Below are 21,311 nucleotides of genomic sequence, written 5' to 3' on the forward strand. Positions count from 1 at the left end.
TGGTCTGTCACAACAGTCATGTGAACAAGGTGAGGGTGTCACTTCAATTTGCAGATGTGAGATTGAAAATGATTTGTTGTTGTGTGACACACTGTTATGAACACATCACTATGTCTGATACTGGGATGTGCACACATACCAAGTTTTGTAGACTGTGGCAGTACAGTGTCAGTGCCCTGGCCAAAGGGAGCGCCATGGGGCTGTGACTGGAACATACATTGTGTCCAACTGTGAACCGGGACATATGACATATATCTGGGCCTGTAGGAGGCTGGCCCTCTATGTAATGTGCAAAGCTAGGCACATTGTGCAAGGGGTCCAGGCAACCACACATTGGTTTGCAGGGGTAAAAACTACATCACCTAATGCTCTAATTTTTAAGGTAGCTTGGTAGAGCAGTTAGACCAATCTTGGAAAAGTGCAAAGCATTTGTTGTACTCACAGCATCAGTCTTGCAATTCATATTCTCAAAGGAATAACTTGAGACCATTTTATACGCATACTTCAGATGTGTATGTAATTTTTAAGACTAAGATTATCAAAATTGGCTAAGTACTTTTTAAGATATGAATTTTTGAAGTTTACTAAAAATAGTCTCTTTGTGTTTAATTCCGCACAATAGGAATCAATGAAAGGTCACCTTTAAAAATACATATAAAATCATACAGTTGGTTTACCAAGTTCTTCTTTTGCAGGTTGGTCGAGGTGGTCAGTGGGCACACAGTGCCAGCTGGAGAAGTTTGGGCGGCTCCTGGTTCCTGCGGGAACAGCGGGAGAAAGTCTCTGGAGCTGGTGCAGGGCCACTGCAGGGGACCACTTGGAAAAGCACTGCAGAGTTAAGTTTAAAAATGGTTCCTTTGACTCCCCTTGGAGTGTAAAGTTCCCAAGGGGTGAGGGGCCCTTAGGACACAGGATTTTCTTCAGTGCAGGGCACATGGCAGCTGGGTGCAGAGCGAATTAGTGAGCCAGGAGCTGCGCACAAGGATGCCCTCATAAACAAGAGGTAAGTTGGTTCAAGGATCGTTTGCAGGACAATGGGTCATCCAGGGTGTTCCTGAAGTCCGTCAACTGGGGCTTCCTTCTAGTCCCATTTCAGCCCTGGGAGGGCTAGTTTTCTTGGTGTCCAATGTTAGCTGACCAATACCCAGGGTATTGGCATGGTTTAACCACTGGAGGGCGCGGTGCCACCAAACCTGGCACACTAGGTGGGTGTTTTTATGGTTGTCGGTGTTTAGTTTGGTCCAGCTGTGACATCCGGTTCAGGAGTTAGCAGCTGGTCAGGGAAGTGATCCTCACTGATTTGCTGGTTTCTTGTTGTTTTAGAGCAGTACCTCCACTCTGGAGGCAGTTCTATGGTGATTTTCGAAGCCATGAGGTCCTCTGGGGTTCTGTAGAGTTTTTCCAGCTGTCCAAAAACTCCTCAGCAGTGATTAGCAGGTCCTGGATGCACTATGCAGGATTTGGCGCTTTTCTTTGTTGCAGCAGGTCCACTGTTCTCGTGCCTTAGATCTTCTTGGTGCTGGTCTTCTTTTGTCCATTGAATCTGATTTCCTTGTCTAGAGGTGCCCACTAAATACTTTATTTAGTGGGCATTTTAGGGGGAACCTGGGAGTGACCAATGGGTCATCAACCTTAGGGTGGCTACACCCACTAAGTGACCACTTCCTGTGGGGAGCAGTCGCTTCCCTATACCTGGTTGGCTATTTTTCCTCCATCCAAGATGGAAGAAAGTGAAATGGAGAGCCCGCCTCACAGGCAACACCTTAGGGGTGGTACATGACAAGTGGGGACACTCCTCCTACCCTGTGTATTTTCCTCCCGCCAAAAGTGAGGGTGTGCAAGGGGGGGTGACCATCTGCTGCTAGCAGCAGGCCTGCGGGCTCTAGTTTCAAAGGCAGTAAGCCGTTTGAAGTTCGCCGCTAGGGCGCTGCATATCTGCATATTCCTAAGGGAGGGAGTGTTAGCACCCACACCCAGTAAGGGCATTACTCTACAATCCAGAGAGACGGGTCTCGCCCCCAAAGTTATAGATTGGATGTCTGGCAGTGGCAGGCTGGATAAGACCAGCTGCAACCATGCCAGGGAAGTTAGCTTTTGCAGGAGGCACCTCTAAGGTGACCCTGGGTACATGTAGGGATAAATCCAATACTGGTACCAGTTTGGATATATCATTCTGCGTTATTTGATACCAAACAACCCAGGGTTCAGAGTGGCCATTGTGTAGGTGGAAAACTTGTATTGACCAGTGTCCACCACATGTATTAAAATGGCTGCTCTGACCACTCACTATGTCCCAGGTTTGGCAAGGACACAGTGGGGGCATATTGCTCATGCAGCTATGCCCTCACATATATTATGGTGCACCCTGCCTTAGGGGTGGAAGGCCTGCCAAGGGGTGTCTTATCCATAGTGTATGAAGTGTATGATGGACAGGGCAGACAGTCAGTGTGCCATGTCGCGTTTGTGTTTTAGGCTTGCACCAGTTCACCCAGCCTGCAATGGCAGTGCTGGGTGCATCTGGACGCATGGTCCTAGAGGTTAGCACAACCAGTGCTGCTGCCCTCAGGGGCCTACCCTTAGTCCCCCATGCCGTGGGTACCTAAGTACCTTTTACTAGGGACTTATAGTGGTAGCTAAAGGTGTATCTAATTGTGCCAATGCATCACAACAGTTTTAGGGAAAGTGCTCTGGCAGTGGGAACTTGGTTAGCAGGGGCCCTGGACACTACAATTTCTAGGCTACATCATACATCAGGCAAAAAGTGTGGGGCTAACCATGTCAAAAAGAGGCCCTTCCTCACAGGGCCATGGAGCACAGCCCACACACCAGGTCAATAGTGGCCCGGCGATTTGCTGTGGAGTTGGAGGAAACAGGTAGGTGTTTGGCCTACTGTTGATTGCGTCCACGATGAAGTCGATTTTGTGCACCATCAAGCAGTCCAAGCAGCAGCAGGACCTGAAGCATTGGCTCCATGGCGGCACAGGATGAGTGACGCTGCCTAAATCTGAGTTTCAGCCTTATATCCCTCTGTTACTGCTGGCTCAAGTGTGGTGGTTGGACTGCTGCAGTCACATCAGTGGAAAGCAGCATCGTGATTGGGATGGCGGGGGACTGGCAGCACGTCCACTGCTAGACTTATTGGCCTATTTTGCAAATGCAGCGGTCTAGATTTGCTGGCAATGGGGGTGGGACTGCGGCAGTCTTTTATCTATGTAGGCTCATGAATCATAATACAGTTGTTCGATCCAACACTACACGGCTGGACCGCTGCCTTGGTGGTCCCTGGACCTCCAAACTCGTAATCAGGCCCTAAGAGTATATGAATGCTGTGCTTCTGAACAACATTGTTAATTTCATGTTACCCACATAAAATTATTTAATCCAATAATTTGGCAGACACGTACGATACTCATGATGAAATGTGGAGAGAGTTATAGATGTGTCCCAGGTCCATATCTTCTTGGGGAATGTTTTTTTATGCCCACATACCACACCAGTGTTCTCTTTAGCTTTCTGTACCTTGTTCTATATATGCACCCATATCCTGGAAGAGCCCTTACACATGCTAACAAAATAAATATGCATTTGGTATTTTTCCAGTAAAAGTTTTATAGTCATGCACACCTATAAAGTGTGGAAATTCCTTGAAAGGCACTTGCCACTATAATATCTTTAGAAAGCTGCATTGTGATTTGTCTCCTTCTGCCTGCTGTCCAATTGTCTGATGAGTATTTACACTCAGTGGCGGAAATGGGTGGGATCTGTGGGGCACAAAGTACACATACTTTTTTATTTTAAGAAAATAAATCCCCCTGCTTTTTATGAATGGACAACCGTCCCAGGAAGCCTAATTCCAAAAATTGAGATGCTTTCGCTGAAACCTAAGGAAAGGAGTCTCCTGTGCTGTGAATCCGAGGGAGGGGCAGACAGCTAAACAAGACTTCTTGCCAGGGTGCCTGCTTGCCTGAAAGAAATGTAAATGTGCACAACTGGTCAATCTGCAAATGTAAAGGGTGCTTAGAAGCTGGAATAGGCTTAAAATAACAGAATCACTTTAAGCATTCTGATGACACTGATTTATTATTTTTGAGTGGTATTGCAAGGGAGTTAGCATCTGAGCTGTGGCTTGTGTGTTTTTAAAAAACAGTTATAAAAAAATTGCACTACATACAGTCTGGATATTACTAAAATGTATATTTTGGAAGCACTTTTTTTATTTTAAACTTTTTTGCGCATTTTGTACCAGCCTATTTTATAATGTGCGTAATGCAAGTTTAAAATAATGACTTACATAGTCACAGTGCTTTCTGTCACAGATTGACCTCATAGCACCAAACATACACAAAGCCTTATATCTCCTCTGCACCAACCAGGTTTTAATTCTGACTTACATAGTCACAGTGCTTTCTGTCACAGATTGACCTCGTAGCACCAAACATACACAAAGCCTATATCTCCTCTGCACCAACCAGGTTTTAATTCTGTGGGTCCCTGGCTACGCACACAGACGTCTGTAGTGCATTAACTAGTAGAGGTTTCATAAAGTACGATAGTGCATTATTTTATATGTAGTTGCTTAAAGGTGAAAGATCAAAAAAGTGACAGAATATTTTTTCCAAGCACGCCTTTGACCCCGCCTCTATTGTGCAAACGTATTGCAGTTTCCATACTTTTTTAAATACATTTCCACCCTGCCTGCATTTATATTTCCTCTTTAAAGCAACAAAATAGTGCTTGTTCATTTCTGAAATTAAAAATCCGAACGCATAGATAAAAATGTAGTAAAAGGCAACCATAACAAATCACTCCTAATTTTACGTTCATTATTCATTTTTCTATGTTTTTATCTTCCTGATTCCTTTTCTTCTATTTTCTCACATCTTAAACCTTATATTTTAAGTAGCAGAGTAATTACGCTGTTTTAATGTATTTCATTACGTCACTGTATTATTTCATAGGTTTAACAAAAATAAACTGTAAACAGCGTAAAAAACAAAATATGCTAACTGTTGTATATAGTTTACACATGTTCACACAACTCATTACATTCATACAGTTATGCATGTAACACTCATACTAATACTCATGGGCTTACTCACGCACCTGCACCCAGTCACTGTCCAATGAGTGTTGACCTTTATGCTTACACGTAGAATATAGAATGTTAGTTCAATAAATATGTATGATGTCATAGTTATGTTCACTGGGTTTTGGAGAAGGATCTCTTTGAGGCTGGTCGGTTTGTAAGTGGGCCTAGTTATGTTACATTCGAAGTATACAAGAAATATTCAAGAAAAACATCTTGATTTATTTCGATTACAACACAAAACATGTAGCAATCAATAATGGACGTCTCAGGCAGCTCAATATTTGCCCTGCATGTTGAACACATCTTGAGAGTTCACAGAAACACAACTAATAATTTAAATAAAAACTCTGCGTACAAGCTCTGGATACATTAAATCACGAGATAAGTTACAAGAACATTCAAAACTATGGACTAAAACTCGATGCGCTTCATGATAAAATCATGAGCTGTGGAGAGGGTGTGATGCTCCAACATCCTCGCAGGGATGCGCCTGAAGCAACACCTATCATCATATTACACCTTATACCTCTACCGGGGCTGCCCCGCCTTTGAGTGCGCGCACGCGCAACACCCTACCAACGCCACAGGGAGGGAGGAGGCCGTGGTCTGACGTAGGAAGGAGACGCTCCGGTGCGGATGGGTAAACACCACCTGGCCGGTGTTGAGTGCTCTGCATATCACGCCGCCGGGGCCGTGCAGGTACGCAATGTGCGGCGAGATGGTGGGTAAGAGGGTCTTCTACTGTGCACTGCTCCTCCTTCTTCGTGGGCTGTGTTGAGAGCGTCGGCGGTTGGGAGGATAATGCATGTTGCCATGGAGACCGAGGTAACATCGCGCTTGATACGTGGTCCAACGGCAGGCAGCAGGGGGCGCACGTTATCCCACGCTTGCACGTTGACATAGTGTGACCCGCATTTGTACACAGCAGACGTAGCGATACGTTTCAGTGTTCATATTTGTACGATTTGTATGTTTACAGTGTATCTATGTGCGAAGTTTGAAGGGTTGGAGGGTAACCGTTTGGGTGATAAATTATGAGTGGCCCAGCAAAAACGTAGTGCAGCTCTCGGACCGAAGTCCTGTTTTTTTCCCCATGTATTTTGGGTCGTTTTGTGTTTCTAATGTAAATCTTAGATACACGCATATCAGACTGCAGTAGAAAACAAACATTGGCAGTGCCAATAGTTCTGGTTTTAAATTAATTAATGGTCACGTGAATCATTACAAGTAAATAGCATGGACATTGATATGTATTTGTGTGGACGCAAAGAACTGGAGAATAATATTGGAGCATATTAAAAGGTGAAAGGATGGTTGCACTGTCAAGCCAGACCTAAACATCCATGTGGGTTATTGACTGCCCTTCTCCCATCTGTGCTGCGCTCAGAGAAGAAACACAAACAATTATTGAGTTGTCCAAGATACTTTTATACCCTTACAATGCCATTTGTGTACTCCTGAAAGTGAAACTGTGAAGTTATAGCTGTGTGGGTGGCAAGCACTGTACTCTTGGCTTCCAACATAAAGAAGTAGGCTGTGTAAAGGTTCATGCACACTGTGCTTGCACAACCCATCACATACAAAGCTCATACTGAATATGTCTTAAACTGGCATTTCCAGAAAAGAGAACTAGTCATTTTGCTACAGAAGTAACAGTGAGCATATCGGACAAGAATATATTAGTGGCTACTCCATGCAAGATTACCAGCAGTGATCACCTCAGTGCCTCAGACAGGGTTGCCACTAGTAAGGTAAAAAAGGCTTTATTAATTTGGGATACCGCTAGGTTAAACATAACAGCCATAGCTGTAATGCCTCTGGAGACAAGGCAATAATATTATTACTCAAATATCAGATATGAATATATTTGACAAAGTTATTGATTTTTCACCAAACATCAGCTTATTCAGAAAATACATACATTTTCATCTTGAATACACAATTTTCAGTTTTGGTATACATATATAATTTCAACCAAGAAAGCTTTTTATTTAGTAGGCTGGGTTGAGCACAGGAGAGCTACTTACAGGTAGCTGGAGAGCTACCAGTAGCTCATGAGCTGCTCGCTGGAGAAGCCTGAGCTAGATCAGTGATACATTTAGTCATAACCTCTGGTGTTGATTAGTTTGGGGGTCATAGAGCAATTAGCATTCTTCCTGGCATGCATAGTCTCCTTGAATGTGTCTGAAGGCCCTAATTAATTCTCCATTGCCGTGCCCATGTACCATTTTGATTGAGTCCAGAAGGCTCCAATGCTGAGCACAAACTACTTCAGTCTAAGTGGTCATTGTCTTATCATCTCAACTGGCCTTGATATTCTCCCTTTTGTCTGTGGCTAAAGGGCAGGCATGCTTTACGATGTGTCGTGTTGTATGATGTGTCATATTTATTCTTCATTTATTAAGGATCTGATGCTCCGTGAGGCAAAGGGAATTTCAAAACTGAACTGTGTTTTATTCTATTTAGAGCTAATGTATACTAGAGAATCTTCTGTCGTGCACTCTCATGCCTCATAATGCAGGTGAGGAGGAATCCTAGCTTTTCAGTGGTGGACATAAGTACACAGTGATGATAGTGAATTGCTTACCAAAAAGAACAGGTGTGCATACTAAAAGGCCTAGAACACTCACCGTCTCCTTCTGAGCTTCAGTATTAGCAGTCTCAGATCGCTTCAGGCTCCCTCTGACCAATGCCAATGATGAGTCTGGATGATTCAGAACTTGGTTCATGTCGAAACAGGAGTGGCCCGAATCTTACAGTACTAGCATTCAGTTTGCAGTGAGGAATCAAAGTATGCCACATAAATTAAAGAAATGATGGCATCAAGTTCTTGTTGACATTCATCTGATTGTGCTTCCTCATGAGGCACCTCAGCAGAGTACTAAATGAGAGAGGTTTTGGATATAACTGGCAAAGTAGCTGGTTGTACCTAAGAAAGAGGAGATAAGAGACATACACTGGTGTAAGATTCAACACAAGTGCTTCTTTCTACCTTTGCCAGAGTTGGGTAACAAACATTAGTGGAAGGAGATGGGTCTATGGAATTTTAGCAAAAGCTTGGAAAATGCGCAGTTCTTCTTGATTAGGGTGAGATGCTACTAGGCGTATTCATAAATAGTTTAAGGGTCTTGTAATGCTTATGCTGGGCCTTTCTGTACACTTGGATGCTGTAACTATTCTTAAGGCAGTTTGGGATGCAATACATATGTCATATTTCTTTCTTAAAGATTTCTGCTTCAAATAAAACTCAGCCTTTTGTATTAGTACAACCAGACAGCAGTGGAAAATATTGTGAAGTATGCACTGATTCTTCAAGATCCATTTGAGGCTACTTTGTGTTGAATTCAGGTTTGGAAAATACTCAAGTTATATTAAGCTGATGTGTCCTGCCTTGAATGTGGAGAGCAAAATGTTTCGCTCCATCGGAATGTTGAGATTGTACTTTTTCATGTCTCCACAGAACATGCTCTATTTGCAGACTCTTTTTTTTTTGCACTGGAACTATCAGGGAAACCCATTGAGGGAACTGTATGCTCTTTCAATGAGGCCTTCGTACATGGATTTGTGTGGTGATCTACATTTCCCACTTTGGGCCTGTCCTGTACTTTCGCTAGGCTCATTTTTGAGGAGGTACCCCATAGTTTGCGTCACATCCTAAAACATGAAACACTTTGTGGAAATGAAAGCAATATAGAGTGACAATTAGTCTACTGGTATGTTTGTGTAACCCTTTGGTGGTCATTTCTAAACCCAGTAAGATGGGTTAATTTACCTGCTTCAGAGGGGTGTATGTGTGTAACAGACAGGTTACATATCTCCATTACAGTGAAATGGCTTATAATGTTTATGTGCCTATTGTAATATCTACTTTTTCTTGCACGTTTAAGTCCTCGCAGAATAGCTCTAGGTTATTGGTTCTGTTACACAGATCTACCTGTAACGTGCAGGTAACAGTTTTGTTCCTAGTAAGATAGCTCAGGGGTTTAGCTTAAACAGATCTATTAGGGTGGTTGGATTAACGTATAGTAATGAGAATTACTTTACGTTAAAAAACATAGAAATTCACTGGAAAAAACAAAGGTTACAGGGGTGTTATAGTCAGGAAACAGAATTAAAACAAAACATAGAAATTCACTGAAAAAACAAAGGTTATAGGGAGGCTATAGTTAGGATCACATTTTAAACATACAAAACCATGGAAATTCACCTGTTATAGTTATAGGTATCTCAAGTAACTATAACTTGTGCCCTAAGGTAATTATAACTTGCACCCTCGGTTTTTCTGTGTATATCTCTGCATGAGTAAAATGTTAAGGCGTCAGAGGGTAGTTGGAAAAAAGGTGTCCTTTTTTAATTATACATTGGAAATTTTGCTCATACCTTCTGACACCCAAAACCTCTTAACAGATTTAAGCCACTCTTGGCATGAAAGTAGAACTTTATTCAGAAAGAGTACTTTTATTGGTTCAGTGTAAAACTGTTGACTTGTTTTAGAGATATAAGCATTTAAAAGTGTTGCCCTACAGGTTTTAGGGGATTAACAATTTTGAATAACTGCATCTTTTAAAATCTCAATTAAAAAAATCATAAATCTTGCCAATCACATTTGATTTTTTTCCCCCATATATGATTGCTTGGTGAACAAGATTTATAATTTGTTCCACCATCTTGAAAATATAATTTTTTAGTAAAATCACAGTTTTCAAACTGTGGAAAACAATTCTATGGCTCTGTGGAGTGGGCACTATGGGCCAGATGTAGCAAAGGGTTTTACCCATTTTGTGTCTATGGGAAAATGTGTCCGTACATATGGCCCTATGAGAGGAGCCTGGCCCCAAGGAAGTTCTGGGAGGCACATAGTGGTGTGGAAACATTGTCCAAAACGACAAAAAAAATCAAGGTTAATTTCGATAAAATTGCAATTTTAATGAAGGCCACAACCTGGTTCCTGCCATTTGTGAGCAGCAAAGTGGAGCCATTTTGTGCTTAAAATCGCAATTGTCATCAAAATTGCAATTTCTAACAAAAATAAAAAAGGGGGAAAGATCCCATTACAATAAGAATTAGGGAAAAAATCTGCTGCGCACAGCTTAAAACATTCATAGCAGGCTTGGCTACCCATGTTGCCAGCTAGGAGTGGGCTGGCATCATGCGGCCAACTCCAGCTGCAAAGTAGAGGATTGTGAGCTCATGGGTTGGGCGCTGGGGCTGACCAAATGCCAGCCAATGCATCCAATCCGAGCTGTGGCCATCTGAAGACTGTATGTAACAGGGGTTTGCAACTGACGGCGGATTGCTCACTTTGTCGATCTTTAGGCTGAGTCATGCCTGCAGGGGTTGGCTGCTCCTGGTGAATAGGGTTCTGTGCACGGACACAGGCCAGCCACTGCTGCTGTGGACAAAGTGTGTAATAAAAGAACACCCTAGAATTTATTGAATAAAACTGTTAAAAACTTAGTTATGGTTCGGCTGCACACGCAGCACCAAAGAAATTCACCACTACCCACAATAATTCACGCCACCCACCAAGCTGAATACGCTACTTTGCCAAGGGCACCTGAAGGTTAGGAAGATTACTTAGAGATAGCATGGGGGTGGCATGAGTTATGGCATGCATTGCTAACCATAACTGGCACACTTCAGTGGTTGTTGGATTTTGAGTTAGAAACATAGCTCCGTTTTTAACTGTTGAATTTTGAGTTGTGTAAGTGCTTACTCATTCACTCACTCACTCCCTCTTTCATTTCCCTTTCATCTTTCTCTCTCCTTTACCGCAGATTAAAAAAAGCTGATTGTCCTCTAAGCAGAGTCACATACTATTGGTTATGGCCCCACTCATAGTTTTGAATTTCATGCCAGTGTCTCTCCGAACTTGTTCAGATTGGCCATGTTATCTGGCTAAGTAGCTAAAGAGTAGAATGCAAATTGAAGATGTTCCCCGATAAATCCCTTTAAATCTTAAAATGATTCTTTCAAGATCGGCCCGTCGACTTTTAGTAAAGCACCGAAATGATTCTCCCTGTATGTGATTTATCAGGCTTGCCTTGCTTGATCTAAAGTTGTAGATGGGTATGTATGGAAAAATAGTGCCTTTAAGTTTTTTAGGGCTGTGACTGTACCGTGTTGTTAAGATGGCACAGTGAAGTTTGTGCTGTGTTCTACATGTGATGGAAGCTAATAAAGTTCTTTGAGGGCTGGTGAAGTCTGACTCGATTTCTTCAACTTGAGGTAGAGTTCACCTACCTAGTTTTGTAGAAACTGTAGTTTTATGATCTCTTCATATGGGATATGCATAGAAAGTGTTGCAACAGTGAAGACTTTGTAACAGGCTTGGTCGGTTCAAATTGGTGAAGCACTCACAGCAGCTGGTGAATCCTTCTCAGTCACATGATGTAGATGTTAGGGTTTTTAGACTCCATTGAAGTTAGTGATCAAATTGTTTCTAGGTATAGCTATCGGTGGGTGGTTCGTGCAGTGCCACCAGTGCACAGAAAAGGGGGCCCACTTCGGCACTGGGTACAGCTGCCCCTGCATATAAGGCTTTCTGCTGTGGTATTCAGTGTGTACTTAAGATTTGTTTGGTTCTCTACCTCTGTGTTGGACAAAGTCATGTAATTACAGTATGTTAGTCATCATGCTGTTGTTGATTCGCGCCTTCTCTCTTCAGTGAGTTTCATAATGATTGTGTAACTCCTGTGTGGCCTTTACATGAACCAGTTACAAAGTAGCTCAGTAAGAGAGTGTGTTACTCTCACCCGTCATGTGGTTTTTCAAGGTATATTGTTCCTCACTTCGAACACTGCCCGTTGTTTTCAAGTAACAAAGTAACTGATTTCAAAAGAAGCGTGTGGTGCTGGGGGTTGGTTCTGACAACTTTATTTGCAGTGAGTTGTTTTCTGCGCTCTGTGCTTTACAAAGGCCTGCAGATCTCAGCTGCACATGTTGTCTTCCTAAGACTACAGGCCTTCTTAGAGTTCGAACTTCTGACATCAGTAAACAACCCTTAATGCACACATCTTGGTGCTCTCTTGTCTGCAGTGCCTTTAACTGCATGTTGGAACTTTTTTATTTATTTTTTCTAGTGCTGTCGTTCCATTGTCTGAACTTTGTTGTGCTCTATATTACTTGAATAGTACATGCCAGTTTGGCCCATCTCACATATAATGCCTTAAGTCAGTTCTGACTTTTACGTTAACAGCAGTTAGTAAGAAACTACAAGTCCCAGAATGAACCATTCAGTTGGCTGTAAAGGAAGCACTGGGGAAAGGTATTCCACATGACATGGAGCCACTTGCAAGTTATGGTGTGTTTGTGTTATCTTGTACACTTGTACCCCAAAAGTCTTAGCAATAATGGAATGGATTTTTTGACAATCATAGAAGTATCGGAGAGTGATGCCAGCTGTAAGAACTAGGATGGGGTCAGTCACATGTCTGCCAGAGTTTTACTGATCTCACATTGGCATATCTTAAATAAAGCTTTTTATTTGTTTACCATTACATGGTAGATTACGAATCAGCTTCTCTGACCCTTAATAGTGGCAAGATTGATACACACATATTAAACAAATTGATTGATCCAAGCATACAGAGAGATTTATTTATTTTAACTTTGTGTACTACCTGGAACCCGGATTCTAAATGACAGTCCTGAATGTAACAGAATTGACCGCACATTTTCCACCAGTAAATTAAAGGGGTGAAGTGCTTAATACATTACTCAGGATTTTGATCCCTGCAGAAACTCTTTTTTGCACCGGCATTGGAATGTACTTCCCAGCTCCCACTTAAAGCCCTAGTATTTGACCATTTCAGCTGTTCTCCAGCTGTTGTTCTTTTATCCGGTATGGTCCTGGACAACATTAACATTCTTTGCAGTAGATTTTTGGGTCAACCTTGGATTGGTACTTTTGATGAGGTTTACGAGAACATTTAGTAATCCTGCTTCCTCTTCTCAGCTTTCCCTGCTCTCCTGTGATGCTAAAACTAAGGTGGCTGCCAATGTGACCATCATTGCTTATCATAGCAAAGGTAAAAAAGTATTTGAGTTAGGTAAAGCTGATAGAGGTTAAGGGACCTATGTGTTTATTGTGCTGGTGGAGCTTTACTCCAAGGTGGGGATGGACTCCCTAAGGTGGCAGAGGAGACTCTAAGCCTCAAGACCGTGTGTCACTGCAAACATTACAGAGGCATACTTTGAGAGCTGTGGAGAAGACTGGTGTTATCTCCTGAAACATTATTTAGGCATAGCAGGCTACTGCTGCACCTTTTGTAGGTTGTTAGTCTCTGAGGGCAGCCATGGGTTTGCTCCAACAAAAGTAGAGAGCCATTCAGATGTAGATTGGGCAGCTGAGTTGAGGCACAGCAAGAGCTCAAAATAATTGAAAAGGAGTTGGTCTAAGGTTGAGGATTAGGCAAAAAGAAGCTTGATAGGTGCCAGCAGTTTTTTCAAAGGCACCCAATGTTTGCAAAGATGCCTGCAACACTCCTAATAAAAAAAACTATTAATTAAGGATGGCGAATGCGATGAATGTGTCAGAATGTGTGGTTGTTTACAGTGTATAGTGTAGCGGGTTGCTTGCAAAGTCATCACATAGCTTGCAGTTTTCAACAGTAGTTTGTTGGTGAAAAGCAGATGATTCAACATCGCTTTTATTTAACTAGGAAACTATTATTATATGTCGGTGTTGATATAAGGGTGCTTAAGACAAGTAGGGAATACTGACATGATCAAATATAAATTAGGATCAAAGTTTCTTGAAAGCAAAGTTAATTTAACAAGAAAAAACTCATACTGCAAAAATTCAGAAAGGAACTCCAAGTTAGCTCACAGATAATTCTGAAGGCCATATTAAAATGTTGACATTGCATTTGATAGAATTGACATAATATTGAATGGGAATAGAACAAATTGTGGTTTTATTATCCAGTGATGGTCGGGAACTGTGGCCACCAGAGTTGGGTAAAATTGTAAGTAGTTTTCCAGGAAATAGGTAATAAGCCATGTGTCTTTGGCACTAAAACCGTCAATGTCCATTCTGAAATTCAGAAATGAAGACATTCAAGAATATATCAAGGAAAAAGACTAACCATGTTTAGGATTACATTCCATAGATGCATAACTAGAAGATGTGACACTGGTGAGTATGAAAGCATCAGTGTTGTTGGCGTGCCTAGTCCTTAATAAGTAAACTTAAAAGGGGACGCTCACAGGTCGATGAACCTTATGATTCGCATGGAGTATTTTAGCTATGATGTGACCAATGTTCTCAATAATCATTACACAAATTCAGTAACCATTAGACTAGTCTTGAATCAGCAATTAATAATCATCACACCATGACCTTTCAGTCACGAATAATCAATGCTGCGTTGTGAGTTGTGCACTCATACTCTTGACCTGCACAATGATATTCTTGCTATTGGATGTACATTGACATGCAGTGACAACCCCGCATTTTAATGCCATTTCAGTGTCACTCTATGGCCATTCTCCAGTGGGTGCTAATCCTCAGGATTCTATAAGCGTTACGTTTGGGGGTTCATTGTATTCATGTACCAAGTGAGTTCTGTCATTGTAAAAGGAAAGAGTGGCTTGTTTTATTTGGAATTCGCCCCATCAGAGTGTGGGCCTATTCCTATTTATGCACTCTTTGACTGTGATGCACATTATTCAAAAGATGCTAATGGGCATAATGCAATAGCTTTCTTTTGTCTGTTCAGAAAATTGTATTCTTTGAACATTGTCTAAACAGCACATAGACATGAACCCTCATTTTCCTCCAGTTACTTATGTAGGAAGCTGGGTTCTGTTTGCAGAAGCCTCCCCTACCCCACTTTCTGATGCAACTTTGACTGAGGTTCACTGAGTTTCTGCAAACCAGGTCTCCAGTGCCAGTGTTCGTTCCCCAAAACAAGACACCTGGTCACTTGATCCCCAAGTGGCCAGGCTCTTTAGCACCTTTGTAGGTCCCTAGTAAGTGGTACCTCTGGTACCTAGGGCATAGTTACTAAAGGGGGTCCCTAAGAGCTGCAGCAGAACTTGTGCCACTCTAAGGGACCCTGAACCAAACTCATACAGACTGCCACTGGAGGCCCCATGAGAAGCTGCTCCAAAAAGTGAATTCATGACGCATGTCCTCTACTACTGCCTGTAATACTTGTAAGTCACTCCTACTGCAGGCCTTACAACCTTAAGGCAGTGTGCATTATATTACAAATGAGGGCATATGTGCGTGAACAGATATGCTCTTCTTATGTCTGTTGATTCTTAGACATAGTAAGTGGACAGGGAACCCATTTTAAATTCATGTACTGAACACTGGTCAATCCGAGTTCCCCAGCTACATGATGATTTCTCTAAAACTAGGGATGTTTGGTATCCAACATCTTGTATTAATAAGCCTACACTGATTCCAGTGGTGGATTTATCAATACATGCACTCAGAGTGCACCATAGAGGCTCCCCCTGAAAACCTATCAATTGCTGGCGGGATTACTGTCTAGTTCTAGCCAGCCTGCCACCAATAGATGAGTTTCTGACCCACAGGGACGAGGGCCTTTGATCTCGGAAGGTCATGAACAAAAGCATGCTCTGGCAGGGGTGTTCCACTCCCCTCCCAACAAAAGTTCTGGCTGATTTAAATATGGCTTCCTGTTGAATGTGTCTGAGCAATTTGGTACAGTCACCTACTATATGACAGTAGGAATTTTTAATTGACTCCCAGAACTATTTTTTTTCAAAGCATCTTAGAGTTCAGAATGAATTTTCTTTTATAAGCCTACCCGGAGGAAAGTCATGTTATTATCAAGCTAAACTCTTTAGATATTTTAGTAAATGGAAATTCTTCACTATTCCTTCTGAAGCCCACAAAGAGTAACCCTTCTGATCTTTCTATATACACAACTTACACATAACAACTATAGGTATTTCATTTGACTATATGAAGGAAGACAGGAGCTAGTAATTTTCTTTGTTAAAAAGGAACTTCAGAAACCTTAATGGAAGCATACAGAGTACATATTAATGGGTGGCTGTGCCATTTGAACCAGTTCAGCTGTGCCTACCAACTCAGACAGTGATGCGAGGAGAATTCATCACTATTTCTGCTGCTGGCGAAAATGTTTGCAAGGAGACAAGACCGACGCTTGAAGGGAAGGTGAGGGAATTGAAGACTATCCAGAAAAGAAAGCCCTCCACCCCCTGGATATGGCGGCAACTAGTCTGCACTGCGGAGCTTAGTCTTAGATTGGGCAGAATATGCTGTGCTCCGACTCCAGCATTCTTTTTATATAGGGGGAAAAATGTGACAGGCTGCAGGCCAATAAATTGAGGGCGAAGCAGCAAGCAGAGCAGGTGGAAACGATCCTCCAATCGGATGACACTGAAATAAGTGGGGATACCCCTATAGAGGCTACCTTCTGGGACTAGTATATGTCCATATACATCGCACAAGACCTGCCACCTGAAGCATCAAGATATTACTTTTGCTGCATACTCATGCCCCGACTCACACCCTAACAGGCTGATACACTAGACCAGCCAATATGCTTTGAGAAAGTGATGACAACCATAATGCGCCAGATACTCTTGAAATCCTCAGGCCCAGGTGGGTTCCCTGTCCTCTTTTACAAACAGTTTTGTCAGGTACTCACCCCTGTCCTTCCAGCTCTTTAATTTCCTGGCTGACACCAGCACCCTGCTGCCCCCTATGCTCGAGGCTTCCATTACCATTATACCCAAACGTAGGAAGGACAAGACATGCTGCGGGTCTTTTAGGGCCATTTCTCTCATAAATGTGGACGTTAAGCTGTTCACAAGCATCGTAGCAGCGAGGGTGGGGCCCTGTTTGCAGGGGCTTTTGGATCCCAATCAGTCGGACTTTATGCTGCCTGCCATCGACGCTGAAAAAGCACTTATCTGGGTACACTGGCCTTATCTGGAAGTGATGATGGCCCATTTTGGCAATGGCGACAGAATCCGGACCTGGAATCTTAGCAACTACGGGGCCCTGTGGGTGACGGTGCATGTTCGTAGACTACCCTCAGACCCTTTCCTATTGGCAGGAGGATGAGACAGGGGTGCCCATTGTCACCCCAATTGTTCACTCTGTATATGGAACCGATGGTGCAGAGAGTGTGAGATAACCCTAACCATTGAGGTGTGGTTTGGGAGTGAGGTGCATGCCATTAGCCTCTACGCCGATGACTTGATAGTGGAACTGCAAGATGCACTAATGGCCCTACTGGCCTCCCTAGAAGAGCTGGAGAGATATGGAGATGCCGCAGGCTTTTGGATCAACCTTCAGTAATCACAAGCTCTCAACCTCTCCATTCCACCTGCTGTGCTGACCCAGTTAGTTACGCAATACCCATTTCATTGGGTGTTCAGATCGCTGCTACACTACGGGATACAATGGCCATCAACTACCAAGCCCTACTCAGACAGACTAGTACAGATTTCGCTCAATGGCAACACTACTGACTTTCCTGGCTTGGGCAGGTGACTGTGCTGAAAATGAGCACACTACCCTGGGCGTCCTTTTTGTTCCTGGCTGTACTGTTAACACCATCAGGAGGCATGCTACAAGCTCTGCAGAAAGAACTGAACAACTTTGGAAAGGATGGAGGCCACGTATGTGTTGAAAATATGCCTACCAGCCGACCAGAGAGGGAGGCCTGGGGACCCTAGCCTCCTGCACTACTACCAAGCTATACTGCTCTGATTTTCAGTAGAATGGAGTCACACAGAGTCTGAAAAACACTGGAGTTCTATGGATAGGGTTATAGCGGGAGAATATCAATGGAAGGTCCCCTTCTTGCACTGGTAGCAGCAGGCCTGGGGCTTATACTCTTCTCCTGTTACCGGGCCACACTCTGAGTCTGGGACCGGGTAGCTGCCTGACATGGCTTGACCTCCTTCCCATCACTACTAAGACCTATTCTGGGTAATGCAGTGTTTACCCCTGGTCTCCACCCCACCACTTTCACGGCCTGTCAAGCAGCAGGTTGCTGTTGAGTGAGTTATATATTTGACAAGAGTGGGCCCTTCTGATTTGAACAGCTTTATGTGCACTATGGGTTAGCAGAGACGGAGCAGTTAGGATATGTCCAAATTAGACACTGGGTCACACAACCAGACACACGAAAGGGAGCACACCGCCTACTCACTCCTTTTGAAAATTAACTGCTGTCTAAAGACAGTGACCCATGCATCATCACTGAACTATATGCTTTCCTAAAACGCCTGGGAAGAGGCGATGGGAACAGGAGCTAGGGTGAACTCAAACACATAAAGAATGGGGAGAGATCTACTGCAGGACAAGACATACTGTGAGTAACACTGCAGCATAGAAACTGCCATTAAGATTGCAACTTAATGGTACCTAACTCCAGCTAGACTGCACATAGGCAACACCAGCCGTGGTGCAGACTGCGGGAGGGGCTATGGCGCTGCCGGCACATTGCTCCATCTTCTTTGGGATTGCCTAAATCCAATGCCATATTGGGAGGCAGTCTCAGTTAACATTGACAAGTATCCTGACACGCAGCTGCCACACTTTCCAGCATACATTGTCTTGGGACTCCCCAATCCAGTGACTTTTCCACTCAAATCCTGCAGGGGATGACACATTGGCCTTATGCTGGAAGCCGTGGTCCAAGCCATCCTTTCTCCATGGGGAAATGGAGAAACTGCAGACACACACAGCGTGGCTGCACAGGATGTGGCGTGTCTGGGAACGGAGTGCCTGACCCTAGCATTGACCTCTTAATTAGACACCTATCGGGAACTCGGCACCCGTATATTTTGCTGCTCTCGGCTGAATTCTTTGAATTGACAGGTCCAAGATACCTACTACTACAGTGCTTAACCAAAACTGTTGCTAAGACACAAGAGAAGGGAGCAGTTTGGGCACACCACACGGTTCAGGCACAGTATAGCAGAGAGAGTACAGCCGGGGGCAGGCTGTATGGGGGGGATGAGTTGGGTATGTTTGATTGTGTTGTATTTTTGCCATATAGATCAGTAAGAGTGGGAGAGCTGCATGCGGCTCAGCTGCCCTATGTAGCATTGTAATAACATAAGCAATAAAATAAATTTGCACTATAAGTACTGGTTAATTTCACCAGGGTTTAAAATATAAGCTAGTGTGTCCACAGTTTTATAATTTGGCCTAGGGATTCATATAATTTCTAGATCCCTAGTGGCTGTCTTTCTTTAAGCGCAATCAATTTTCTTAGCTTCTGAGTAATTATTAGCAAATGCAAAGGAATTTAATGAACTGATGTATACACTAATAGGTTGGTACTCCAGAAACCGAATTGCAGTGGATCTCAATTTGAGCTACCTCATGAATGTTAAAGAAGTAGGTCCAAAATTGTGACCCCCTGAGATTTGTTGCCATCAGAGGAATAATGGCCTGCTAGGATCATCAGATCACCATGCCTGTGATTGCTTTCAAACAAAGTTATGCTTTTTTAAATGAAGGAACACAGGATGTGTTTACACATAAAAGGGAAAAGTTTGTAAAACAATTTTTTTGGAGTTTTCACAAAAGTGAAGGGGTCCGCTGGAGGCCCATCCTTTTTGTGAAAGATTTACCACATTGTAAGGAAATGCCTCCTTGGCATGGTTACCCCCTGACTTTTTGCCTTTTCTGATGCTAAGTTTTGATTTGAAAGTGTTCTGAGGCCTGCTAACCAGGCCCCAGCACCAGTGTTCTTTCCCTAACCTGTACTTTTGTTTCCACAATTGGCACACCCTGGCATCCAGGTAAGTCCCTTGTAACTGGTACCCCTGGTACCAAGGGCCCTGATGCCAGGGAAGGTCTCTAAGGGATGCAGCATGTCTTATGCCACCCTGGGGACCCCTCACTCAGCACAGACACACTGCTTGTCAGCTTGTGTGTGCTAGTTAGGACAAAACGAGTAAGTCAACATGGCACTCCCCTCAGGGTGCCATGCCAACCTCACACTGCCTATGCAGTATAGATAAGTCACCCCTCTAGCAGGCCTTACAGCCCTAAGGCAGGGTGCACTATACCATAGGTGAGGGCACAAGTGCATGAGCACTGTGCCCCTACAGTGTCTAAGCAAAACCTTAGACATTGTAAGTGCAGGGTAGCCATAAGAGTATATGGTCTGGGAGTCTGTCATGCACGAACTCCACAGCACCATAATGGCTACACTGAAAACGGTGAAGTTTGGTATCAAACTTTTCAGCACAATAAATGCACACTGATGCCAGTGTACATTTTATTGTAACATACACCCCAGAGGGCACCTTAGAGGTGCCCCCTGAAACCTTAACCGACTATCTGTGTAGGCTGACTAGTTTTAGCAGCCTGCCACACACCAGACATGTTGCTGGCCACATGGGGAGAGTGCCTTTGTCACTCTGTGGCTAGTAACAAAACCTGTACTGGGTGGAGATGCTTATCACCTCCCCCTGCAGGAACTGTAACACCTGGTGGTGAGCCTCAAAGACTCACCCCCTTTGTTACAGCACCCAAGGGCACTCCAGCTAGTGGAGTTGCCCGCCCCCTCCGGCCACGGCCCCACTTTTGGCGGCAAGGCCGGAGGAGATAATGAGAAAAACAAGGAGGAGTCACTGGCCAGTCAGGACAGCCCCTAAGGTGTCCTGAGCTGAGGTGACTCTGACTTTTAGAAATCCTCCATCTGCTAGGGATAGGAATGTGCCCCCCTCCCCTCGGGAGGAGGCACAGAGAGGGTGTACCCACCCTCAGGGCTAGTAGCCATTGGCTACTAACCCCCCAGACCTAAACACGCCCTTAAATTTAGTATTTAAGGGCTCCCCAGAACCTAGGAACTCAGATTCCTGCAACCTAAGAAGAAGAGGACTGCTAAGCTGAAAAACCCTGCAGAGAAGACGGAGACACCAACTGCTTTGGCCCCAGCTCTACCGGCCTGTCTCCCCACTTCTAAAGACACTGCTCCAGCGACGCTCTCCCCAGGGACCAGCGACCTCTGAAGCCTCAGAGGACTGCCCTGCATCTAGAAGGACCAAGAACTCCAGAGGACAGCGGCTCTGTTCACCCAAGACTGCGATTTTGCTACAAAGAAGCAACTTTGAAACAACTTGCGTTTCCCGCCGGAAGTGTGAGACTTGACACTCTGCTCCCGACGCCCCCGGCTCGACTTGTGGAGAACAATCACTTCAGGGAGGACTCCCCGGCGACTGCGAGACCGTGAGTAGCCAGAGT

General features: G+C 43.8%; 1 protein-coding gene across 2 annotated transcripts in view; it reads left to right on the plus strand.

The window, feature by feature from the left end:
- The first annotated feature begins 5,666 nt into the window (after positions 1-5,666).
- ARMC2 (armadillo repeat containing 2) overlaps positions 5,667-21,311 on the plus strand; it is a 450,139-nt gene continuing 434,494 nt past the window's right edge. The window contains exon 1 of one of the 2 annotated variants that reach the window (XM_069235455.1): positions 5,667-5,788. Coding sequence is in view for 1 of the 2 variants with exons in the window: in XM_069235454.1 (XP_069091555.1) it covers positions 5,895-5,914 (20 nt within the window). In the remaining variant the exon portion in view is untranslated. Of the gene's footprint in view, positions 5,915-21,311 lie in introns of both variants that reach the window. The other variant, XM_069235454.1, reaches the window with a different exon arrangement.

This window comes from Pleurodeles waltl, chromosome 5, assembly GCF_031143425.1.
Source record: "Pleurodeles waltl isolate 20211129_DDA chromosome 5, aPleWal1.hap1.20221129, whole genome shotgun sequence".
Classification (NCBI taxonomy): domain Eukaryota; kingdom Metazoa; phylum Chordata; class Amphibia; order Caudata; family Salamandridae; genus Pleurodeles; species Pleurodeles waltl.